The sequence below is a fragment of the Malaclemys terrapin genome, chromosome 6 (genome assembly GCF_027887155.1).
Source record: "Malaclemys terrapin pileata isolate rMalTer1 chromosome 6, rMalTer1.hap1, whole genome shotgun sequence".
Taxonomy (NCBI): Eukaryota; Metazoa; Chordata; order Testudines; family Emydidae; genus Malaclemys; species Malaclemys terrapin.
The window spans coordinates 74,903,844-74,924,356 of NC_071510.1; the positions used below are offsets into that span (position 1 = coordinate 74,903,844).

Consider the following 20,513-nt stretch of genomic DNA (forward strand, 5'->3'; position numbering starts at 1 on the left):
GGAGAAATGGTAACCCAAAAGAACATCTGATTTCTTGCCCAGCGACTCAGTAACTGATTTAAGGATGTGGGCTGAGACACTGGTGCTTTTCCATCAAGGTGCATTGGTCATGGGAATTCAAAGTGATTTTCAAATTTGTTGAAAAAAGTCTTTGGTCAGTGAGGAGGGTACAGTTTGCTGAGTCTCAAAAGCTGAAGGAATAATCTGACCTAACAGAAATGTCCCTAGTGGAGTCCCAGCGGATATGGGGTATGATGAGACCCCAATAAACCTCCCAGGCTCTGACAGCATTTGCAGCAGAGCTCCCATTCTGCAACTCAAGAGGGATTTTAACAAGAGTTGGAGACTGATGAAAACAAAACCTGTCTGGCAGAAATCTGCCAGGAAAGCCTATTAAATTTTGGCCCTTGCATCAGTCAATAGACACAAGAGTCAAACATTGCCCTTTTTATATTTTAAAATATCTATGCAATGAGATTGCACAGGCATAATAGTTTAACAGGAAACTTACATTAGGATTTTAATATCTGAGACTAACATTTAAAAGAATATAAAATGTATCCCAGACACTCACCGTCACATGAAATGGCAATGTAATTTGCCAGGTCATCTGCCACTTGATGCAACACGTTTCTGTCCATCATAAAGCCAGAAAGAATCCAATATTCTACTACAGTTCCAAGAATTCCAATTAGCAGTATAGCTACTTCATCTTTGAAGACCTAAAACAGAATGTGCAGTATTTGTAGAATAGACTTATGAAATACCAAAAAAACCCAAACCAAACCAAAAAGATAATGGGTTGGTAACAACAGTAACAACAAAGATCCACTCCGCTGACAATTAACTTTCTCAAATACTTTACTTTCTCCCGCTCCAGTGCTAACTCTTGCAAAGTAGATTAATATGATTAACATGCCATTAATTACAAGTCAATTGAACACTCAGAAGAAAGTGCTTTACAGTATTTAAAAACAAACATATGCAAAATGAGATCAATACTTAAAGTCACACACAAAAGAGGTGGTGTCAAGTCTGGGTTTAAACGCATGATTTCAAGTTGTGCATTTATTTCAATTAAGCTGCTTATTTACTTTTATAGAAATCTTCCTCCCTTGTTGCCCATTATAATTATTTTTTTCAAAGATATCATCAAATATAAGTTTAAAGCTAAATTATGACTGACCAGACATGGGTTTGCTAGAGGCAGGTGAAGATGTAAGGAGGTCCTTTGCTTCGCAGAACACAAGTGCAGGAGACAGGCAAACTCTGCCTACTAGCATTTTGGAATGGGGAACTTTCTTAATACTGCCAATAATTTTCTGAGACCAAAGTCTGGTTGAGGATCAAATTAATATTAAAAACAATTCTCTTAGCAGAACTGGAAAGCAACAATGACTGAGAAAGTACGAGTTTCATAAATCAGATGGAGATTTATGAAAGAATAATTGAGACTATGGGACAAATCAGACTTAAGGTATCTCTAAACCAACACACACACTCACACTCAATATATCTAATACACAGGGACAGCCTCCACTTAGAACACAGTAAAATGAAGAAAAACTAATACTTTACTTAAGATGGAGTGAGAAATTTTATTTAAAAAAAAAAAAAGAGCGAGGAAGGTAGAATTGAGGAAATTAGTTGGCCAGGGGAAGGGTAAAAAAAGAGTGGCACACTTTTTCCCCACCTGTTATACGTATTTTATTACATAAGTAAAAAAAATATTTTAAATATTCCTAAGAGAGTCAGGAATAGAAAGCAGGAAAGATTAACAGAATTTAAATTTGTTTTGTTATAATTCACTTTTAAGAGCCAGTGGTGTGCAAACTTTTCCAGTCACACCTCCTCTTACCGTTAATGGAATCTGTCTGTAGGCCGCTCCCTCCCCGCCCACTGTGGGGGCTGGCCCAGGCCCTGCCGTGTGCCCCCGTCCCTCTCAATGTTCCTCCTGAGGGGCCCAGGCCCTTAGGGGATGCGTCCCATAGTTTGTGGACCACTGAGATAAGCAGAATTACTGCAGAGAAATTAAGTGATTTGCCCAAGGTCACATAAGTAGTCTAGGAATAGAACCAGATATTTGGAGTCCTTCTCCTGTTCCTCAGCCACCTCTCCATTCTACTCGTTCCCTGATTTTTCTTTATGGCAAAGGTTGCAGGTATCTTGAAGTGTAAGAGGGGAAAGCAGCTGCTTATAGAGCAAAATGCCACTCACCTGCCTAAATTGATGGGGCCAGCAATGAAAGGGGACGGCCCCAGCTGTGAGAGAGACTCTCGCTGATGAGGGACACCAGGTAGTTTCTCCCACCTCCCCTTGGAGTCTCTAGCACCCACTGGCCAGTTGGGGTGGGGGAAGGGTGCTGATTGGCCAGCTTTCCCACCACTCCAGGGATTTAATCTAGAGCAGAGACCACATGGAGCCTCTTTTGGCACTGTTCCAGAACCTGCTTATAGAGCATATGTTAATGGTGTTCTACAAAACAGATAGCAAAGAGCTGCAGAGCAATTTGGCAGATGCACAAATTGCAGCTACAACTCCTCCACAATTAAGTATCTCACCTCTGTCCACTGCCAAGGAAAGCCTACTGTATTCTCAAATTCTTGACAATGAAATTTACTGCTGTGATGTCAGCTGGCAGGACTGGCATACATTCAGTTGGCTGACGTGATAAAACAACATTTGCATAAACTAAGCACTTCTGTTTAGTTAATGATTTGAAGAGAATGCTTCAACGCTATATTGAAGAAAATGATATCCTAACCCACTAAAAGTAATGCCTATGAAAATAGATGAAATTATTTTAAATGAAAATTGCTAAAAAATAGCAAGTGAGATACTGGATCCTAGTAGTGATATATACTTTAATTAATTAAAGAGTATGTGTATAAAAAAGTCTCAGTTAACTTCCACATTAAATATAGAAATTACTATCATGCGTGGCAACAATCACTGTGCAACTATATAGCTCCTATTTATTAACCATAATAGAAAACTTCAAACAAAAGTATTAAAATAATCTATACTGCTATTTAAAGTAAAGCTCTACTATGCTTCCTAAACATTTTAACCCTTGTATTTTTACATAGTCCTTTTGCAGCTTAGTGAACTATTTTGATGAGCAGTTTTAGCATATAATTGAAGGCAAGAATCTTATACATGAAGAGACCTTTTATCAATAATGATTTTGGTATTTAAAAATAAATGATGGCTTTGTAAATCTGAGTGTTTCTTAAATGTTCAAATGAGTGTTGAAATGGCAAACACCTTTGTGAAATGCATACTTGCAAATATTAGCTAAAAGCAAAGCTCCTAGTATTCCTAATATCATTGTTTTGTAAATGATACACTTTATGTACCAACCTGAATTAAACTGATCACCAATACAGGAAGCTATTTGAGCATAGAATATTTATATTAATGGGGAAATAATTACACAGTGCTCAGGCAGTTCCCTCAACCAACTCATGAAGACAAGAATCATCATCTCGCCAAAAATTGTTTTGAAGAAGAAACTTCATTAATAACTATTTAAGTTAAAGCCTCTCTAAGAATTATTTAATATTAAAAAACTTTTGCAAACTAAAAAACGTTTATATAAAAGCATAGGAGTGCTTGGACTTTTTGGAGACAGAATTTTGTTTCCTGTTAACCCCTAATGAAACTGAAAACGCTCTCAGAAAATGGACTGAACAGAGAGCTAAAACACTAAATGTAAAGAAGTTCTAAGAATCTCCTGTCAAAGACAAAGGAAATATAACTGTCAAGAAAGAATTACAACCCCAATACATATATAATTAACAAACTACATATTCTTAAAAAGATGATGCTCCTAAGGACAACCCATAAAGATACTGAGCCAATGAAAGGACCACAGCCAATTCTGATTCTAAACAAGCCTGAACGTAGCATATTTTCCTATGATCTCGTGAAAATAGAAGTGTAAAAACTCCAAAGTGAGCACTTTTCTCACATGCCCTCTCCTACCCTGCTCAAACACAGCACTCAACACAACTCATTCTGTCCATCTCTACAAGCAAGCTACCACAGACAACTGAGAAAAACAGAGAAGACACGAAGACACCAACCTAAGGAAAACCTGCCCACAAACTTCAACATGGATTCGCAAGAGAAAGTTACTGAGGGTATATGTCTACACTGCAGCATAAGCCTGGGCTCACACACAGGCTTAAGCCCAAACCCCTCTTCCTCTATATACAAATCTCTCAGTCTTGGTCTTGGACCTAGGGTCCTAGGACCTTGCGGGATGGTGGGTCCAAGTCCCAGTCAAGCCAGGATCCAGGGTTCAAGCCCTATTGCTCTGCAGTTTAGATGCGCCCCACCCTCCTGAGTCGACTCCTAGGAGTCTGACATACGTAGCCCATAATACCATAGGCCAACTTTCTTTGTCCTCTCTATTGCAAGAATTGCCAAATACTGCAGGGAAACAGAAGCAACCTTCCTTGGTGTAGTGCAGCAGCTCATTGAGTCAGCATTTAACCCTTCTATTGCCTTCTGAACAGCAAGCTGCAAAAACACCAGACCCTTCTGTGTTTGCAAAGATGACTGCACAGCAGCTTCACAGTGATGGACGCACATCTAGATTTTGGTAAATCTCTGGTATGAGGCCAGCTAAACAATGGACATTAGTGAGTAACAGTACCTGGAATGACCACACATAACAGCAAATAGCAAAGAAGCTGGCAGCTTTACAAATTTAGCGGACCGGTGACCAATGCAGGGAGTGGATTAAGCAGCTCAAGACTGAGTACAGGAAAACCAGGGACCTGAACTGCATCTTGGGCAACTTGCTGACAAGCCTGTTTTATGAGGAATTTGATTGGGTGCTGGGCACTGTACCAAGTGCAGAGTCAGCAGTGCTGCATGATGACCTGCTCAGCCCTACTGGCCCCAGATTCCAGCATGGGAATTAACGAGAGCTAGAATCAGGCACGAGTGAGGACATTCAAGTGACTCTGTTGCTGAAACCAGTCTCAAGCGAGGCTTTGCAGAAGGAGTAGCAGCACATCGTTGGGGCCATACTTGGATGAGCTTCTTGATAATCCCCTGAAGAACAGCCTGTTATAGGCATGGAAGGGACAGAAGCCATCCCAGAGCCTAGTAAATTTCTGGCTCTATTTTAATGTTCATTAATATAGGAATGGGAGGGATTTCCATTCTATGAATCAATGCAAAAAATATTATATGCCTGGGCTAGTAGCATGAATCCGCCAATAGTGGCTTGGCTCCCTCTCCTCCCCACCAAATTGAGTTCAAAGTGGCAACTGGGAAACCCAAACAGTTTAAAAAAAAAAAAAAAAAAAAGCCTTGAAAGTGAGTTTTTACTGAAAAGGCACAGATTTTTGCAAACAACCACCTTGCATTGCCATGCTTGTAATTATGCCGCTCTGTAATACTCAGTGGTCTAACAAACTGCTTGGAGACAGTTAAATATAGTGTTGGGAGGAGGTAGACCTGTGTTCCATTTACAAACCTAATATGTTTTAGTTAAAGGTGGTCCATGCAGTCAATAGATGAATCATTTGTCCCAAATACGACAGGGGTGTTTGAAATTTTGTTCGGAAATGTGCTGGATGTCGGGGGGGGTGGGGGGAAGAGGATGAGGGGGAAGAAAGAGAGGTTAGGAGGATGGCTGTGGAGTTCTGTGTATTTCTGTGCAATCATAACAGGCTAAGCTAACACAGCAGCATGTTGATTCCCTCATGAATTCTGACCCAGTCCCAGGTACCGATAGTTGCAAAATGTTCCTGGAGCAGGAACTCCAGATAGGTATTCACATTTCAGGGAAGGGCATATTTTCCAGGGATACCCCAGTAGCTGATCAGCCTACTCTACTCATAGATACGCTGTTCAGTCCCTATATGTTTGAATACTTCAGCTGCAAACACTGATAGTTTCCCACCAGCAGCTTGGAAGAACATCTCCCTTTGCCAATTGGGCACTACAGAAAAAACAGTTACCTGCTGTGATGTTCTATACCTCGGGGGGGGGGGGGGGGCACTCTGCACTGCCATGTTCATCCTTATAATATGATTGTGTAGTATCCAATGCAAAGTTTGTCATGTTGGGTGTCTTCAGAAAGCTCATGATGCACTGAGCATTGTTGTTATAGTAATGTTATAGGTTGTAATTTCATGTATATAGTTATGAGGCTGAAAATGTGTCCTTATGGCTTAAAACAGGCCCAGGCAAAACTCTCCAAGAGCAGAGGGGTAGTTCACACCTCATCAGGGCAAGTATGGGACAAACCCAGCCCAGCCTCACAGGAACAAAGAACACTAGCCTAGGCATTAACAAAGGATCTGTTGGAGTCTTGAGTGAACCCCCTGCTGCCCTTCCTTTGGTCAGTTTGGGACTGCGATGAGGTAATGCTCACCTGACTCTGAAGGGGGGAGGGGACAAAGCCAAGACGGAAGAAAACATGATAAAAAGGAGAGACGTTTGCCATACTCTTCCTCTCTCTTCCACCTACATCTACAGACAAGCAACTGAAGTGCTGATCAAAGGGGAAAGCCTGGCTGAAGAGCAAACAGCCAGCTGTGGTGAGAAGCATCTAAGTTTCTAAGGGCATTGAAAGTGTTAAGATCAGCTCAGAATGTGCTTTGCTTTTATTTCATTTGACCAAATCTGAATGGTTATGCTTTGACTTAAAATCACTTAAAATCAATCTTTTATAGTTAATAAATTTGTTTGTTTATTCTACCTGAAACAGTGTGTTTGGTTTGAAGCATGTCAGACTCCCCTTGGGATAACAAGCCTGGTACATATCAATTTCTTTGTTAAATTGACAAACTCATATAAGCTTGCAGCATCCAGCAGGCATAAATGGACACTGCAAGGCAGAGGTTCCTAGGGTTGTGTCTGGGGCCAGAGATATTGGCTTGTATGATTCGGTTGTACAATCCAAGGAGCAGTTTACATGCGAGGATTGGATGGACCTAGCAGATCATCGGTCCAGATAACACCAGGGGAAAGTCACACCTACCTTTCGTAATTGTTGTTCTTCGAGATGTGTTGCTCATGTCCATTCCAAATAGCAATCTTGGAAGGTTTTCCCCCTAGTGGTACTAGTCGGCTCGGCTGTGGATCCCCTGGAGTCGCTCCTTCATGGCGATGTATATAGGCCCCTGCCTACCCGCCATCTCTTCAGTTCTTTCTTGCCAGATACTCCAACAGATTAGAGGTAGGTGAGTCTTGGAATAGACATAAGCAACACGTCTCAAAGAACAGTTACGAAAGGTAGCTAACCATTTTTTCTTCTTCGAGTGATTGCTTATGTCGATTCTAAGTAGGTGACTCCCAAGCAATCCCCTGGAGGAGGGGTCAGAGTTGCAAACTGTAGCACAGCCCTACCAAATGCAGCATCATCTCTAACCTGCTGTGAAATGGTGTAGTGTAACGTAAGTGTGAATAGATGACAACGTCACCAACCTGAATTGGGACCTGCACCAGGAATGCTGCAGACGAAGCTTGCACTCTCCTTGCACTTTGCTAGGACATAGCACGACCTGATAAAAGCCATGACCCATGAAGAAATCCTTTGGGATGACACCAGGAGCCCTTTCATTCGCTCAGCAATTGCGATGAAGAGCTATGTCAACTTTCAAAAACATCTTTGTCTGCTCAATGTAAAAGGCTAACACCTGTCTGACATCCAGGGAATGGAGTATGCGTTCAGCCTGGAATGCTGTACCACATAAGTGCAAGGAGCCATATGCCTGAGCAATTTTAGGCAATTCCATGCTGTCGCAGTGGGGAATCTTCTGAGATCCTCTTTGATGGCGTTCATGGCAAGGAAATAAGCTTCCAGGAGAAAAGCCCGGGCCCGAGTGGAGTCTAGGAGAGCTCTATCCTCTGAGTGGGGGTACGGTTGACTTTGCCACATTCAGAATGAGGCTGCGCCCAGGGAAGGTCATGCGCACCAGGCTCACATGGTCCTCTACTAGGGTCTGAGATCAGCCTTTGATTAGCCAGTTGTCCAGGTATGGGAATACTTGCACCTGTGGTTTCCATAGGAAGGCTGCCATGACTGCCTTGCACTTGGTGAACATCCAAGGGACCACCGAGAGGCCATAGGGGAGGATAGTGAGTGTTGTTGACCACTAATCGAAGGAACCATTTGTGGGACGGGAAGGATGCATCCTTCAAGTCAAGGGCGGCGTACCATTCTCCCAGATCCAGGGAAGGAATGACAGAAGCCAGGGAGATCATGCAGAACTTCAATTTCTTTATGAATCTGTGGAGGTTTCACAGGTCTAAAATAGGCCTGAGCCCACCCTTGGCCTTGAGGATTAAGAAATAATGGGGAGTAGAATCCCCTGCCTCTGAACTCCAGAGGGACCTCCTCTATCACTCCGAGTTGTAGAAGCGTTTGCATGTCCAGTACTAGAAGTTTCTCATGAGAAGGGTCCCTGAAGGTTGGGGAGAGTGGGTGGGAAGGCAGGAGGGAACAGAATTGGAGAGAATATCCCAATTCTACAATGCTCAAGACCCATCAGTTTGAGGTTATTTGAGGCCAAGCATGGTAGAAATGGGATAGATGATTCACCAAGTGGGGCGGGGGAGGGAAGGATCCAGGATTTGGACTGGTGCTTTGCCCCCGAGCGCACCTTAAAAATTTTTTGTTAGATGCTGGAGACTGCCTCGCCGAGCTTTGGCCCCGGTTAGAGGAGGACTGTGGAGGCCTCGCCTATTACTCCTACCCAGTTTCCTGCTGTAATCTGATCTCAGCTGAGAGGGGTAGAAGCGAGGTGCGGGCTGAGGGTTAAAATGCTTCCTCTGCAGGGCTGGCGTACGGAGCCCCAGTGACTTTAATGCTGCTCTAGAGTCTTTTAGACTATGGAGCATAGAGTCCACCTGCTCTGTGAACAGACCCGAGCCATCGAAGGGCAAATCCTGAATGGTCTACTGGACATCAGGCGGGAGGCCCAAGACTTGCAGCCACGAGCTCAATGGCAGTGGACATAGTGCGGATGGCCGAGTCCGACAAGTCCAATGCAGCCTGCAAGGAGGTCCTTGCAATAGTCTTGTCTTCCTCGAGGATGGCCCCAAAGTCAGAGCGGGAGTCCGTTGGAAGTAGCTCCTTAAACCTGGACAGAGAGTTCCAAGAATTAAAGTTACAGTGGCTAAGGACTGCTTGTTGACGGGCAATCTGAAGCTGGAGCCCCCCAGTGGAATAGATCTTTTGGCCAAAGAGGTCCAGATTCTTTTATTCTTTCCTTAGATTTTGGCATGAGACCTTGTTGCCCTTGCCTTTCCTTAGTGTTAGCCACATTCACGACTGGTGTGCCCAGCTGAGGATGGGTGAAAAGGTATTTGTACCCCTTGGAGGGTACAAAGTACTTCCTTTCCACCCACTTAGCGGTGAGAGGAATGGAGGCAGGAGTTTGCCAGATGGTCTTGATGGTGTTACAAATGGTCTTGATCAAGGGCAAGGCCACCCTTTTAGGACCTTCTGGCATCAGAATGTCCACCATGGGATCAGTCTCTTCAGACACCTGTAGGCCCAGATTTTGAGCTACTCTTCTGAGTAGCTCTTGATGGGCCCTATTATCCATGGCCGGCAGAGAGGCAGATGAGGCCACTACTGCCTCGTCTGGGGAGGAAGCCCTTATCGGCCTGGGGTCCTCCTGACCCTCTAATTCGCGGAGGTCCTCCCATGCTGAAACACCCTGCATGGTGGCAGGTTTGGCACCGGCGTGGGCACTGGACTCCAATCCCCACAGAGGTTCCCTCATCATTGAGGAAGATGGGGAGACCTCACGTGTCCAAGGCAACTGATAGGAACCTAGAGCTCAGCCCCTGGGATTGATGGTATCTCATGGGATCCAGAAAGGCCACTGTGTGGGCACCTGCCATTACAGTGGCCAGGGCATCATGGGGTCTTAGTGTCCTTCACGCCTCGAATGCTGAGAGCGGTGCCAGCTCCTCCTTCAGACATACGATTCTGACTCTGACCCCAAAGATGAGTCTGACCTTAGAGACCACAGCGGTGCCATGCAGAACAGTGCCAGAGAGCGGTGCCAAGGTGAGGGTGATCAATATCACAGCATGGCTGGTTTGCCCTTGGAGAGCACGGCCCCTCTGTGTGGTGCCGGTGCTGACGTTGTCGGGGACTGCAGGGCTGCCATCTCTATGAGGTCCCTGGTGGCCTCAAACGCGTCTGGGACAGATGGCAGTTCCAGCTCCCCTATTTGGCAGTCCCGTGCCGGAGAGTCCAACGGGTCCGGACTCAACTATTTAGAGTGCAAAAGGAAAGTTCGCTAGGAGATTGCTTGCCTGAAGCAAGAGAGCGAGAGAAGTACCTCCAATGACCATCATGGGTGGTAAGAAGGAACTGAAGAGGTGGCAGGTCGGCAGGGTCCTATATACACCACCATGAAGACTCAAGGGTGCTCCACGGCCGACCTGATGGGTACTGCTAAGGGGAAAATCATCTGACAACTGTGCATGCAGAGCGCACACACCTACATGGAATTGACATGAGCAACCACTTGAAGAAGAACTGTTATGTTCTCCAAAATGTGTAGGGCCTGAAATGACGGAAAAAGCTTTTGTAGCATGGCCACTGATGCCCCACCCCCACAAACCCAAGTCTGCAATTTTTAGAAAACAAAAAACAACTTTAAATTTTTAACTTACCATTGTCTTTGAACTTCTTTCACTGTGATTAACCAGGCTGTGTCCAGGGAGCTTCTGTGATAGGAAGCATCCCTCTCACACTACATTGAAGTACAGTTTGGAAAAGTACTATTTTATGTCCTTGAAATTCCAGGAGGATTTTTTTCTGTGCTCCTACCCTGAGCTATACCAGAAAATAACCCTCAGTGTCTTGTCCTATTCCAGGCTCCTCAACCTCTACTGGCTGCAGTACCTCCACGGCTCACTCACATTGTAGCAGAAGCCTGGGCCAACATACCTCCATGGACCGTTCCAAGAGGAAGCCTTTCCATGATGAACTTCTGGTTGAAGTTATGGGCAGTGCCAAAAAACAGAGGGCCATATGGCTAGAAGGAAGGCATGGTGAGAGGCAAGAGGAAAACCTCAGCCTGGTTGCATAGCTTGAGGACAGGGTTTCAGCATGGGAGCAGGCATTTGCTTCGGAGTTCCTGGAACAGGAACAGCAGCTAAGAGAGGAGGACAGAGCTCAGCAGAAAGAATTGTTTGATATTACTAATGGCTACAAGAGTACCGGCTCCTACTGCATCACCCACACGATGGCCTGAGCCCCCTACAGGGTATCCCTATGATGCAGTCCAGAAACAGCTTGGAAAACTCCATGGCTGGGTGGCTGCTCAGGTTAGAAAAAGGTTCATGTAGGGTTAACAATCAGTGTAGACACTCAAGCCCTGGGTTCTCTAATCAGGGGTCAGATGACAAGTCCCACTAGCCCTGGACTCACAGTATAGATGTGTATAGGACAGTATAGATATACTCTAGGGCTACGTCTACACTACCCGCCTGAATCGGCGGGTAGAAATCGATCTCTCAGGATCGAATTATCGCGTCTCATCGGGACATGACATTCGATCCCTGAATCAATGCTTTTATTCCACCAGAAGAGGAAGGAGTAAGCGCCGTTGACGGGGGAGCCACGGAGGTCGATTTGCCGCTGTCCTCACAGCAGGGTAAGTCAGCTCCGAAACGTCGAATTCATACGCTATTCGTGTAGCTGAATTTGCGTAGTGAGGACGTAGCCTGAGACACAACCAAATGATTAGATTTAAAACTCTTGTAATAATTTGTTGGGATATGCAAATATTGTAAACTAAAATACCAAGTTTATCCAGTTAATCTCAAAAAGGTTGGCCTATGTTCCTGGAGAGGAGACAGACCTAAACATTGGTAACAGAAAAATAGTGGCACTTAATTGGATTTAAGATTCTTAATATTCCATTTATTTGCCTATCTTAAGAAAGCTTCTTTTCTAAGTAAACTCACTTAAATGGATGATTTAGTTGGGGATTGGTCCTGCTTTGAGAAGGGGGCTGGACTAGATGACCTCCTGAGGTCTCTTCCAACCCTGATATTCTATGATTCTATGAAATATTTTCTTTGATTTTGTAGGGTTTAACTATGATTGCTTACTTCATATATCTATAAACTGGTTATTAATAACAACCAGACAGTTCTCACCAATCCTCCCCATACCGAAGTTTATGGAGAGAAGGGGAATTCTGCTCCCTGTTTGCTAAGCTCAACACTCCAAATTTTCCTTCTGCATCTCTAAAACAAAGAAATAGAAAAGAGAGGCACAGCTAGCTATGTACCGATGGGGAGGATTTGCTCCTGAGGGTATTTCTTTTGAACTGATCTTTTCATCTATCTGGACAAAGTTTGGTACCCAAGTTTTGCAGACAATAGCTCAAAACTGAAAGCACAGAAAGGGATAATAGTGAGCTTTGCACATATCAGGGAGCAAGTTATTCATACAAGCTTACTAACAAAACATTTTTTTCTAGATCTTATTTTTGTTAAAAATGCGAGGCAAAGAAATTAAATGCACAGCTAAGGAATGAAGGCTATTTAAAAAAAAGCAAAGCAAAACATCACAACATGGTAGCTTGTCAGGGAACAATATAATATAGCTGCATTTTAAGACCAGATTTCACATCTGCTGGGATGTTATACAATGTAGCGTATAAAATGAAAGTTGAACAGCAATGGGAACCTTGTTTTTGTGGAAAAGGACAACTGATACTTTAGGTTTAAGTCTATTGCAAACTTCTGTGTATGTTTGATACTACAGTTCAGTCTTGTCAAAAGTTTTCTGTTTCTTTTTAATCCATACACCTTATACTGTAGGCTACTTGTCCTCAAGTGAATATTGTACTTACGGAAGAAACAATACAATTTGCAACACTGTATAGTTTAAAAAGTTGGAATTTTTGAACAGAAGAAAGGGCAAGATTAAAAAAAGAAAGTGGGTACCTACATTTAAGCTCCAGAATTTACACTTAGGAACCTAAAAGAATGGTTTGATTTTCAAGCAGTATTGAATTCCCACTGAAAGTCAACTGGACAATTGCTTTCTTGGTGCTCAGAAAAAAAAAACATCATGCCACTTGTTTAAGCTGGTAATATGGATTTAGAAACCTAAATCTAGACACCTGAAATATATGTATATTTATGAATATATCTTGACTATGGATAAAGACAATACTTTATTTCTGCATAGCTTGTTTCACCATCTCTCAAAAACAGTAGGTGGACTGGCTAGAATTAAAGTAACCTGAGCAAAGCTTTCAACGTGTTTAAACCCCTCTGCCTTCTTCACACTATACAAAACAATCAGGTAGTACATTGGAAATGTTTTTCTTTCTTTGTGATAGTGCTGAAAAGATGTGTGTTGCCTATATATTCTATACTTCCACAATAATTTTTAAAGAACAGTGACGAGTTTGTACTTTTGTATGGGAACTGAATAGTCAAAGACACTTCAGAAAGGCTTTAGCAAGGGTGGGGGCAAGGGTGGCATACACTAGAAGACAGCCAGTTTCAGTTCAGGTCACGGTCCTGCTGGCCAGCATGCCATGGAACAGCAGTTACGTTGTCTTCCATTCTGTTTGGATGAAAAAGAACTAGAGCAGGCACTTAAGGAAATTCAAGGGATTGGGAAGAAAACTGGTGAGTTCATAGAAAAAGTTTCAGGTTAAAAAAGGCGTATAAAACAAAACCCCATTTGTTTCATTAGTTCTATCCTTCAGACAATTTTTACTGAATACAATTTTTTCTAAAAAGCACTTTTCATTGTAAAATAAGATAATTAACTCATTGGTTACAGTTTATTTGATAAGGCGTCCTAACCTTATGTCCCTACTGACTGTAGTAATACCTGCTGGTAAAGGCATATGAACATCTGAATGCAACCAGAAAACCACTCATGACTCCATTACATTTCCTCTTTACAGATCAATATACGAGAACCTTATAGAGCAGTTCATTTCCTTTTGTGGACCAAAAGTCAGCATGCTTCACAACAAAAGGCAGATGTAACAAGCAGCTTTGATGCTTGAATGTAGTTTCTCAGAAAGGAGTGAAGAAATAAATGCTTTTAAAAAAATACATTGACCTTCATTTTTTTTTTTTTTTTTTTTTTTAATAGAAAATGAATCATACTCACATCATTTGTTTTGAACTTTTCTCTATAGGAATGTATGACCCAATCTACCAGAATATTTATATGTTTGGTAAAAAGCAGAGAGGTTTCATTTCCCAACCAAAAGGTCTTCAGAAGAACTGTCTGTGGCATAACTTGCAGAAGCTGTGAATTGGCCCCTTCACATAATCTATACAAGAAAAAGAAAAAGTGAACAAAACCTAAAGCTTTATGCCAATTTGATTACTATAGTTACTCGACAGATAACACGTCTCCTGTCAAAACATACAAAGGTTTGGTAATTTTTAAGCACAGAAAGCTCATACACTATTTTTGATGAATAATATATGTAAAATAATGACAGCCAAAGTGAAGGAACTCAAATGTTGTGTTAATATTATATAAATATAATTACAGTTTGAACAAAAGGAAAATTTTTACTTTATAAGGCAATCATACATACATCTATTCATTTACATTGATTAGGGAGGATGGGAGATAATACAAGTGCTTACAGATTAAAAAGAGACAACATGTATGTTGTATGTTCAAGGTCTTTCACATTAAGAATTTGTGAGACAATGAAAAAAAAAAATCTAAGAACTGCAAAGTTACAAACTCACCCCCTTATGAAACAAAATTAAACACCTATCCACACACATAACATAGTGGGAAAATAATATGTAAAAAATTAGAAGTCTCCATACTAACATCCAGGCAGAATATTCTTTTAACATAATGAAAGCTAGTTATAAACAGGCAAAGAAATGAGAGATTTCAGAGGAAACATTTAGCAAGTGCATGGCCAAATACTACTTTCAAATCAATATGAGAACAGCATCCCATTTCAGAGACAGCAAGTAAAGTAAAGATACGGTACAATTCCATTGTGGATTGAGAAATGGGTTTGAATTTTTAAACAGAAGAAGAAAGTAAAGTATTCTCCTATAAAACTTACCTTCTGGTTAAAGCCTGTACTTCAGCTTTCACTAAATTAAAGAAAAACTTGAGTAATGTTTTGTGAACCGCCCTCTGTTCACTTATTTTTTCTGAAACAGAGACTGCATGACAAAAGCTTTTGCAGTAAAGGCAAGATCTGAAAAATAAAGTACCAGAAATTCTTTAAGTTTCAAATGATCTACTGACTAATTAATGCACGAGGCAATTCTGACATTTTAGTTCCAAATTTGCAATAACGTACTTGTGAGGTTTTGTAAATGCAATCAAATCAGCAGTTCAGAAATAATCATAATTAATAAAATGACAAAACATAGTGACCCCATTACTGGACTCACACTTGAACATGAAAGTGAGAATAATTGAAGGATTCTTTAACTTGGTCAAAACTTTGCTCAGGATGAAACTTGGCATATACAATACACCTCTACCTAGATAGAACGCTGTCCTCGGGAGCCAAAAAAATCTTACCACGTTATAGCTGAAACCGCGTTATATCGAACTTGCTTTGATCCACCGGAGTGCGCAGCCCCCCCCCCTCCCTCCTGGGAGCACTGCTTTACCACGTTATATCCAAATTTGTGTTATATTGGGTCACATTATATCGAGTTAGAGGTATATCAATTTAGGAGAGAATTTCTCTATGTCCAGATTAAAAACAAAAATGAAGAATGTTAGTTATTTGCATACAAAGGTTGAACTTCACCAGTGTACAGAGGGCCAATGCAAGGCACTACTTATGTCAGTTCTATTCTGAAGAACTAAGTAGAATTTAAGTAATGCATAAGCCTTGTGCTGACCCAGTGCACAGAGTGAGTTCTACTCAAATTAAATTTTACTTAAAGGACATTAACTTGTGTTTCTTATATATTGTAAGTAAATGTATATTTTCATACCAATACCACTAATGATTTAAGGCCAGATTTTCAGCAATATTTAAAATATATATTCTGTGCTGGCATGTTCACTGATTAGGTGTTTGATCTCGTGTTATTTTGGGGAGGAGGGGGGATGTTTTAATTAAAGGTGCATGTTATAGTATGAGGTAAATTATTGTTGCATTTAGCACATTTCCTTGTGCACTGGAGAAGGAAGGGAATTCCTTGTGGAGGGGCAGAATTCTTGTATTTAATAGAACATTTATAAAAAGGCTTTTATTCCAAAAGATTTCCTAGCACTTTGGAAACCACAGCATGTGCCTGTAAACCTTTACTCATATGAGTAAGAGTTTCCATGATGAGATCTTATTTGCATATCATTTTAGCCACACCTTGATGAAACATCATAATTTAACAACATGATAAACTGTTTTAAGAGCAAGAGCAGAACATCTTTTCTAGTTTACATTTTTGGAGGAATTTGACATTGGCATTGGCATACCCTTGATATATCCAGCCCTGATTCATTTTGTATTTTTCTACAATTAAGTCTTCTGCCAAAGGTCTGAAGAGCATTATCAACAATTATATCCCCAAATCTCAGATATTTTTTAGCATCTGAACATTAATGGGTTTATTTCTTGTTTCTTTTTTTAAATTAAAACCCCATTAGCTTAAGTTTCCTACATTGAATTGTATAAGCCACCTATTATCCCAATGTCCTATGTCTGTTGATGTCATTCTGAGTTTGAGTGCCTTCCTTCCCTGTTCAGGATGGTTTGACAATAAGCCGTCTTAGAACAGTGCTTTGCAAAGCATTCCTATACAAAATTACACAGATTCAACTTTTTCTTCTTCACTCACCCTGGAAAAGTTACCTCTGGTCATGAGCAAGTGGCTTTTTCAAGCCCTGCACATAACATATGGCTTTTAAATTCAAGGAGTTGCCTCCTCCTCTTCATCCACCCACAAAAAAATAAATCACACAGCCATCTCTTTTCTACCCATCATCAGGATAATCATTTTAGTTTTCAATTATTTTCTCTGTCTGTACTTGAAAGTATGGTGTATCAGCTTTCAAATGCTAGTATTAAATTATTTGACAGAGGTAGGAAAACATGAACACATCAAGGACTCCCTACAGAACAAGTGCCTTGGAGTGCTACGAAGTTAAGGCACCAGCACCTGGCAGCTCAAGCTCTTATGGCTTGCCACAGTGACTTGGCTCCCCACCCCAGGCCTGCTGCAGAGTCTCTGTCTACCTACGCATAACCTTTCCAACTCAAGTCTGCAATACAACCCCGCCTTACCTCTGTCCCCCACCCTGCTATTCACCCTCCTGGTAGCTCCCCACACAGTGGACTAAGAAGGTAAGAAGGCTATGAATATACAACGATCATGTCTTCCCTGCAAACCTCTGGAAGAGGTTTCCACACTACCCAGTTGTTGCCTTGGTGGATGGGTTGTGTGTTTGATTGTGATGTAGAGGAACTGGGTATGTGCATTATGACTGGCTATATGTTAGGAAGTATGAGAGAGTTTGCTGGGGAGAGAAGTGTGCATTTGGATAGTATGATGACTGGCTATTAAGACAAATGATAAAGGCTGCCTTGGACTGGTGATTTCATTGAACTTTAATAATGGAGGAATGTGCATTTTAATGACCTTCCTTGTAAGTGAATGGAGTTTGTATGTGAGTGTAACAACAGTTTATACTTACAATTGTTTCAGAATAGGGAAGGATGTATTTAAACAAAAAAAACCTGTATGCATTTCTATACTGGTCAACATTGCCATATTAAAGTACTTCAGTGTTAAACTAGAGAAGATATCACACAGTGATGAACTGAGGTGCAGTCACTCTTTCCAGAGATGGAATTAATCAATCAGTTTCTGTTCACAAAAGTCAGAAACCAGAAATTCTCCTTCTACCAGGTGGAAGCACCCAAAAGGAAGCTGTCCTGAGTCTTGTATTTGTAAAGTGATTAATTAGGACCAATGCACAAGTCTGCAAATTTCATGCTTAAAATCAAAATACAACATGAAACTGCATATTTGACAAGATAAGATTTATACTGTTTTATCTGCAGCAAAATAGATATACAAAACCCAGTAGTAATATACATTCATCTAGATTGTCAAAAGACACATAATATACAAATAATTATGCTCAAACATTTAATATAGAAATGCAAAGAAGGGGAGAAACAATAAATGTATGATTTTTTCCTGTATAGTGACAACCATTTTCAGTGAACTCAGATTAATTGAAATTTATAATAAAAGTTCTGAAATGTACAAATGCTATTCTAGGTATAGAAAATCTTCACTTATAATGAACTAATTAGAGTACATTGAAAAAGTGACTTCCATATAATAGGGCTTCCCTTTATATGTAAATTCTATCATTTTTAACTAAGGAGACCTTTTTATGAAAAAGTGTGATATTAATTGTTTTCACTTAGCTAAGCTTTTAGAGAGAGAGAAGCCCCCAAAACAAGAGAACATAACAAACAAACAAAAACCTTTCCAACTGCTTCTTACCTCACAAGCATCTCTAGCAGAGACCATGTTCCTCTCATGCAAATAGGACACTGAAGAAATTCCAGATAATATCTTAACATGGAAGGAGACTTCCAAGGAGGATCAAGTTGAAGAAGAATATACAAGATGTGAAAAAATTTAGCAGAGAATACTGTGTCTGTATTTCCCTGTTTTAAAAATAAGAAATAAATATTGGGTCTGTACTGGGCAAAGACTTAATAGTGAAGAACTTTTGTGTTAGTCATACTCATCCTAAACTCAAACTCATCCAAAACTCAAATTCACTGATGACAAATGTTAGCTTAATATCATGTGGGAAACTGAGGGGGAGGAATACAAGAGGCAAAATATTGTAATTTGCACAGAAAAGGAAAAAAATAAGGGTAACTTGCCCCCAAAATGGTATTCAGCTCCGATATTAACTCATTTATACCAGTGAATTTCATCTCTTACAGGGTTGGGAAAGATGCAGTGTAAGTCTGTATGCAGTTGCTTTATATACACCCTCCTGCTCGTTGCCTTGCCGGCAACTACCAATTCAGACCTGTGTGTGTGCGCAAGTCACACTCATTTTGCAGAATCACAATAACAAAACAGTGCAAGTTACACTATTTGCTTAATCCTGTTCCTGACCAATTTACAATTCATTCCAATTCTGACCGGTTTCCTACAAATTATCTTTATGCTATTCAGAGACCAAGATTTCTATTGCTGCCAATCAAAATGACTTGCATTGCATTTGATAAGGATAATTTATGGTTTGACTTAAGAGTTGATAAATACATATGATTTTGGCATTCTCTAGACAAGATTTTTTTAAGTGGGCTCAATATCTATGGCTAATTTATGCAAAATTACAGAAGAACCTGCTGTTTCTCAAAGTAATGGAAAGCTTCAACCTCACTGCTTACTCTTCCTTTCTGTAACTGTTTTTACATTTACATGTAAGGACAGCATTTAACAATAAGATGGGTACTACATTAATAGGGCTAATGAAAAATACTATTTGGTTTCCGATTATTTTCAATTATTTAAATAAACTGTACTGGAGAAAAAATTGAGAGTGAGTGCAAGTGCACACTCAAGCATTTCACTTTTATCCATGGATGTCCTCTATGGTCTTTGAGTGGGTATCCTAATATATACTATAATCTCAGTTGATACAAAAATGTAATTTACTATAATTTGTTACCTGCATACATATAGATAGTACAGTCCTAAATTAGGTAATATTGACAGTATGAAAAAGATAATATTTATTTGCTCGTTCTGAATGCTTTTCTGTCTTGCATGGTATGCTGGGATTTTACTGTTTCAACAATATATTGACAGTATATTCTGGTGAAGTAGCGATTAAGGGAACATTGGTTAAAGAAATCATGGATGAAGACACTCTTTTTTAAAATATACCATTGGTATCTGACTAAGACCACGTTTTTTACATTCCCTCCCCCAGTTTAATACTGCGAAAGACCGAGCCTTTAGTTCTCACCTGTAGCATATGCTCTAGAAGAGAATGAAGAAGCTGCACAGGAGGGATGAAGTATTTTTGAGTAGCAGCAAGTTCTGCGATTACATCAGTAAAGAAATGTCCTTCTACTAGTCCTTCAAGTATACACAATATACCTCTGGAGAGCTCAATATTTTTAATCTAGGAATGGCAAATATTTGTGAATAACTGTATAGAAAGAATGGCTGAATAAAAGATTTATAAACAGTTCTATCTTAAAAGAAAAAATGAGAACCAACTAAAAGTTCAGTCCCTTTAGATACAAAAAGGAAACATTTATGAATCTTTATACAAAATTTCTTTAGCCAAAAGATACGTATATATTTTTGATCATTATATAACAAGGTAAGAAATTGTTTTAAGATATAGAAAACAACAGTTCTAATTTAAAGTAATTACTAATTTATAGTGCGATCCACTGATATGCTGATATCTTCTGCAAGGGCCTCACTGCTCCTAACCCCTACTGATTTGAACTCCCACTAAAAGCACTCCGTACTTTGCA

General features: G+C 40.6%; 1 protein-coding gene across 1 annotated transcript in view; it reads right to left on the bottom strand.

The window, feature by feature from the left end:
- The window catches only part of SLF1 (SMC5-SMC6 complex localization factor 1), a 79,321-nt gene that overhangs the window by 29,050 nt on the left and 29,758 nt on the right, over window positions 1-20,513 (bottom strand). Inside the window, exons 8-12 of the mRNA XM_054033056.1 lie at window positions 19,991-20,149; window positions 18,499-18,665; window positions 15,078-15,215; window positions 14,144-14,309; window positions 575-722 (exon numbers count right to left, since the gene is read on the bottom strand). Of these exons, the coding sequence (XP_053889031.1) occupies window positions 575-722; window positions 14,144-14,309; window positions 15,078-15,215; window positions 18,499-18,665; window positions 19,991-20,149 (778 nt within the window). The remainder of the gene's footprint in view (window positions 1-574; window positions 723-14,143; window positions 14,310-15,077; window positions 15,216-18,498; window positions 18,666-19,990; window positions 20,150-20,513) is intronic.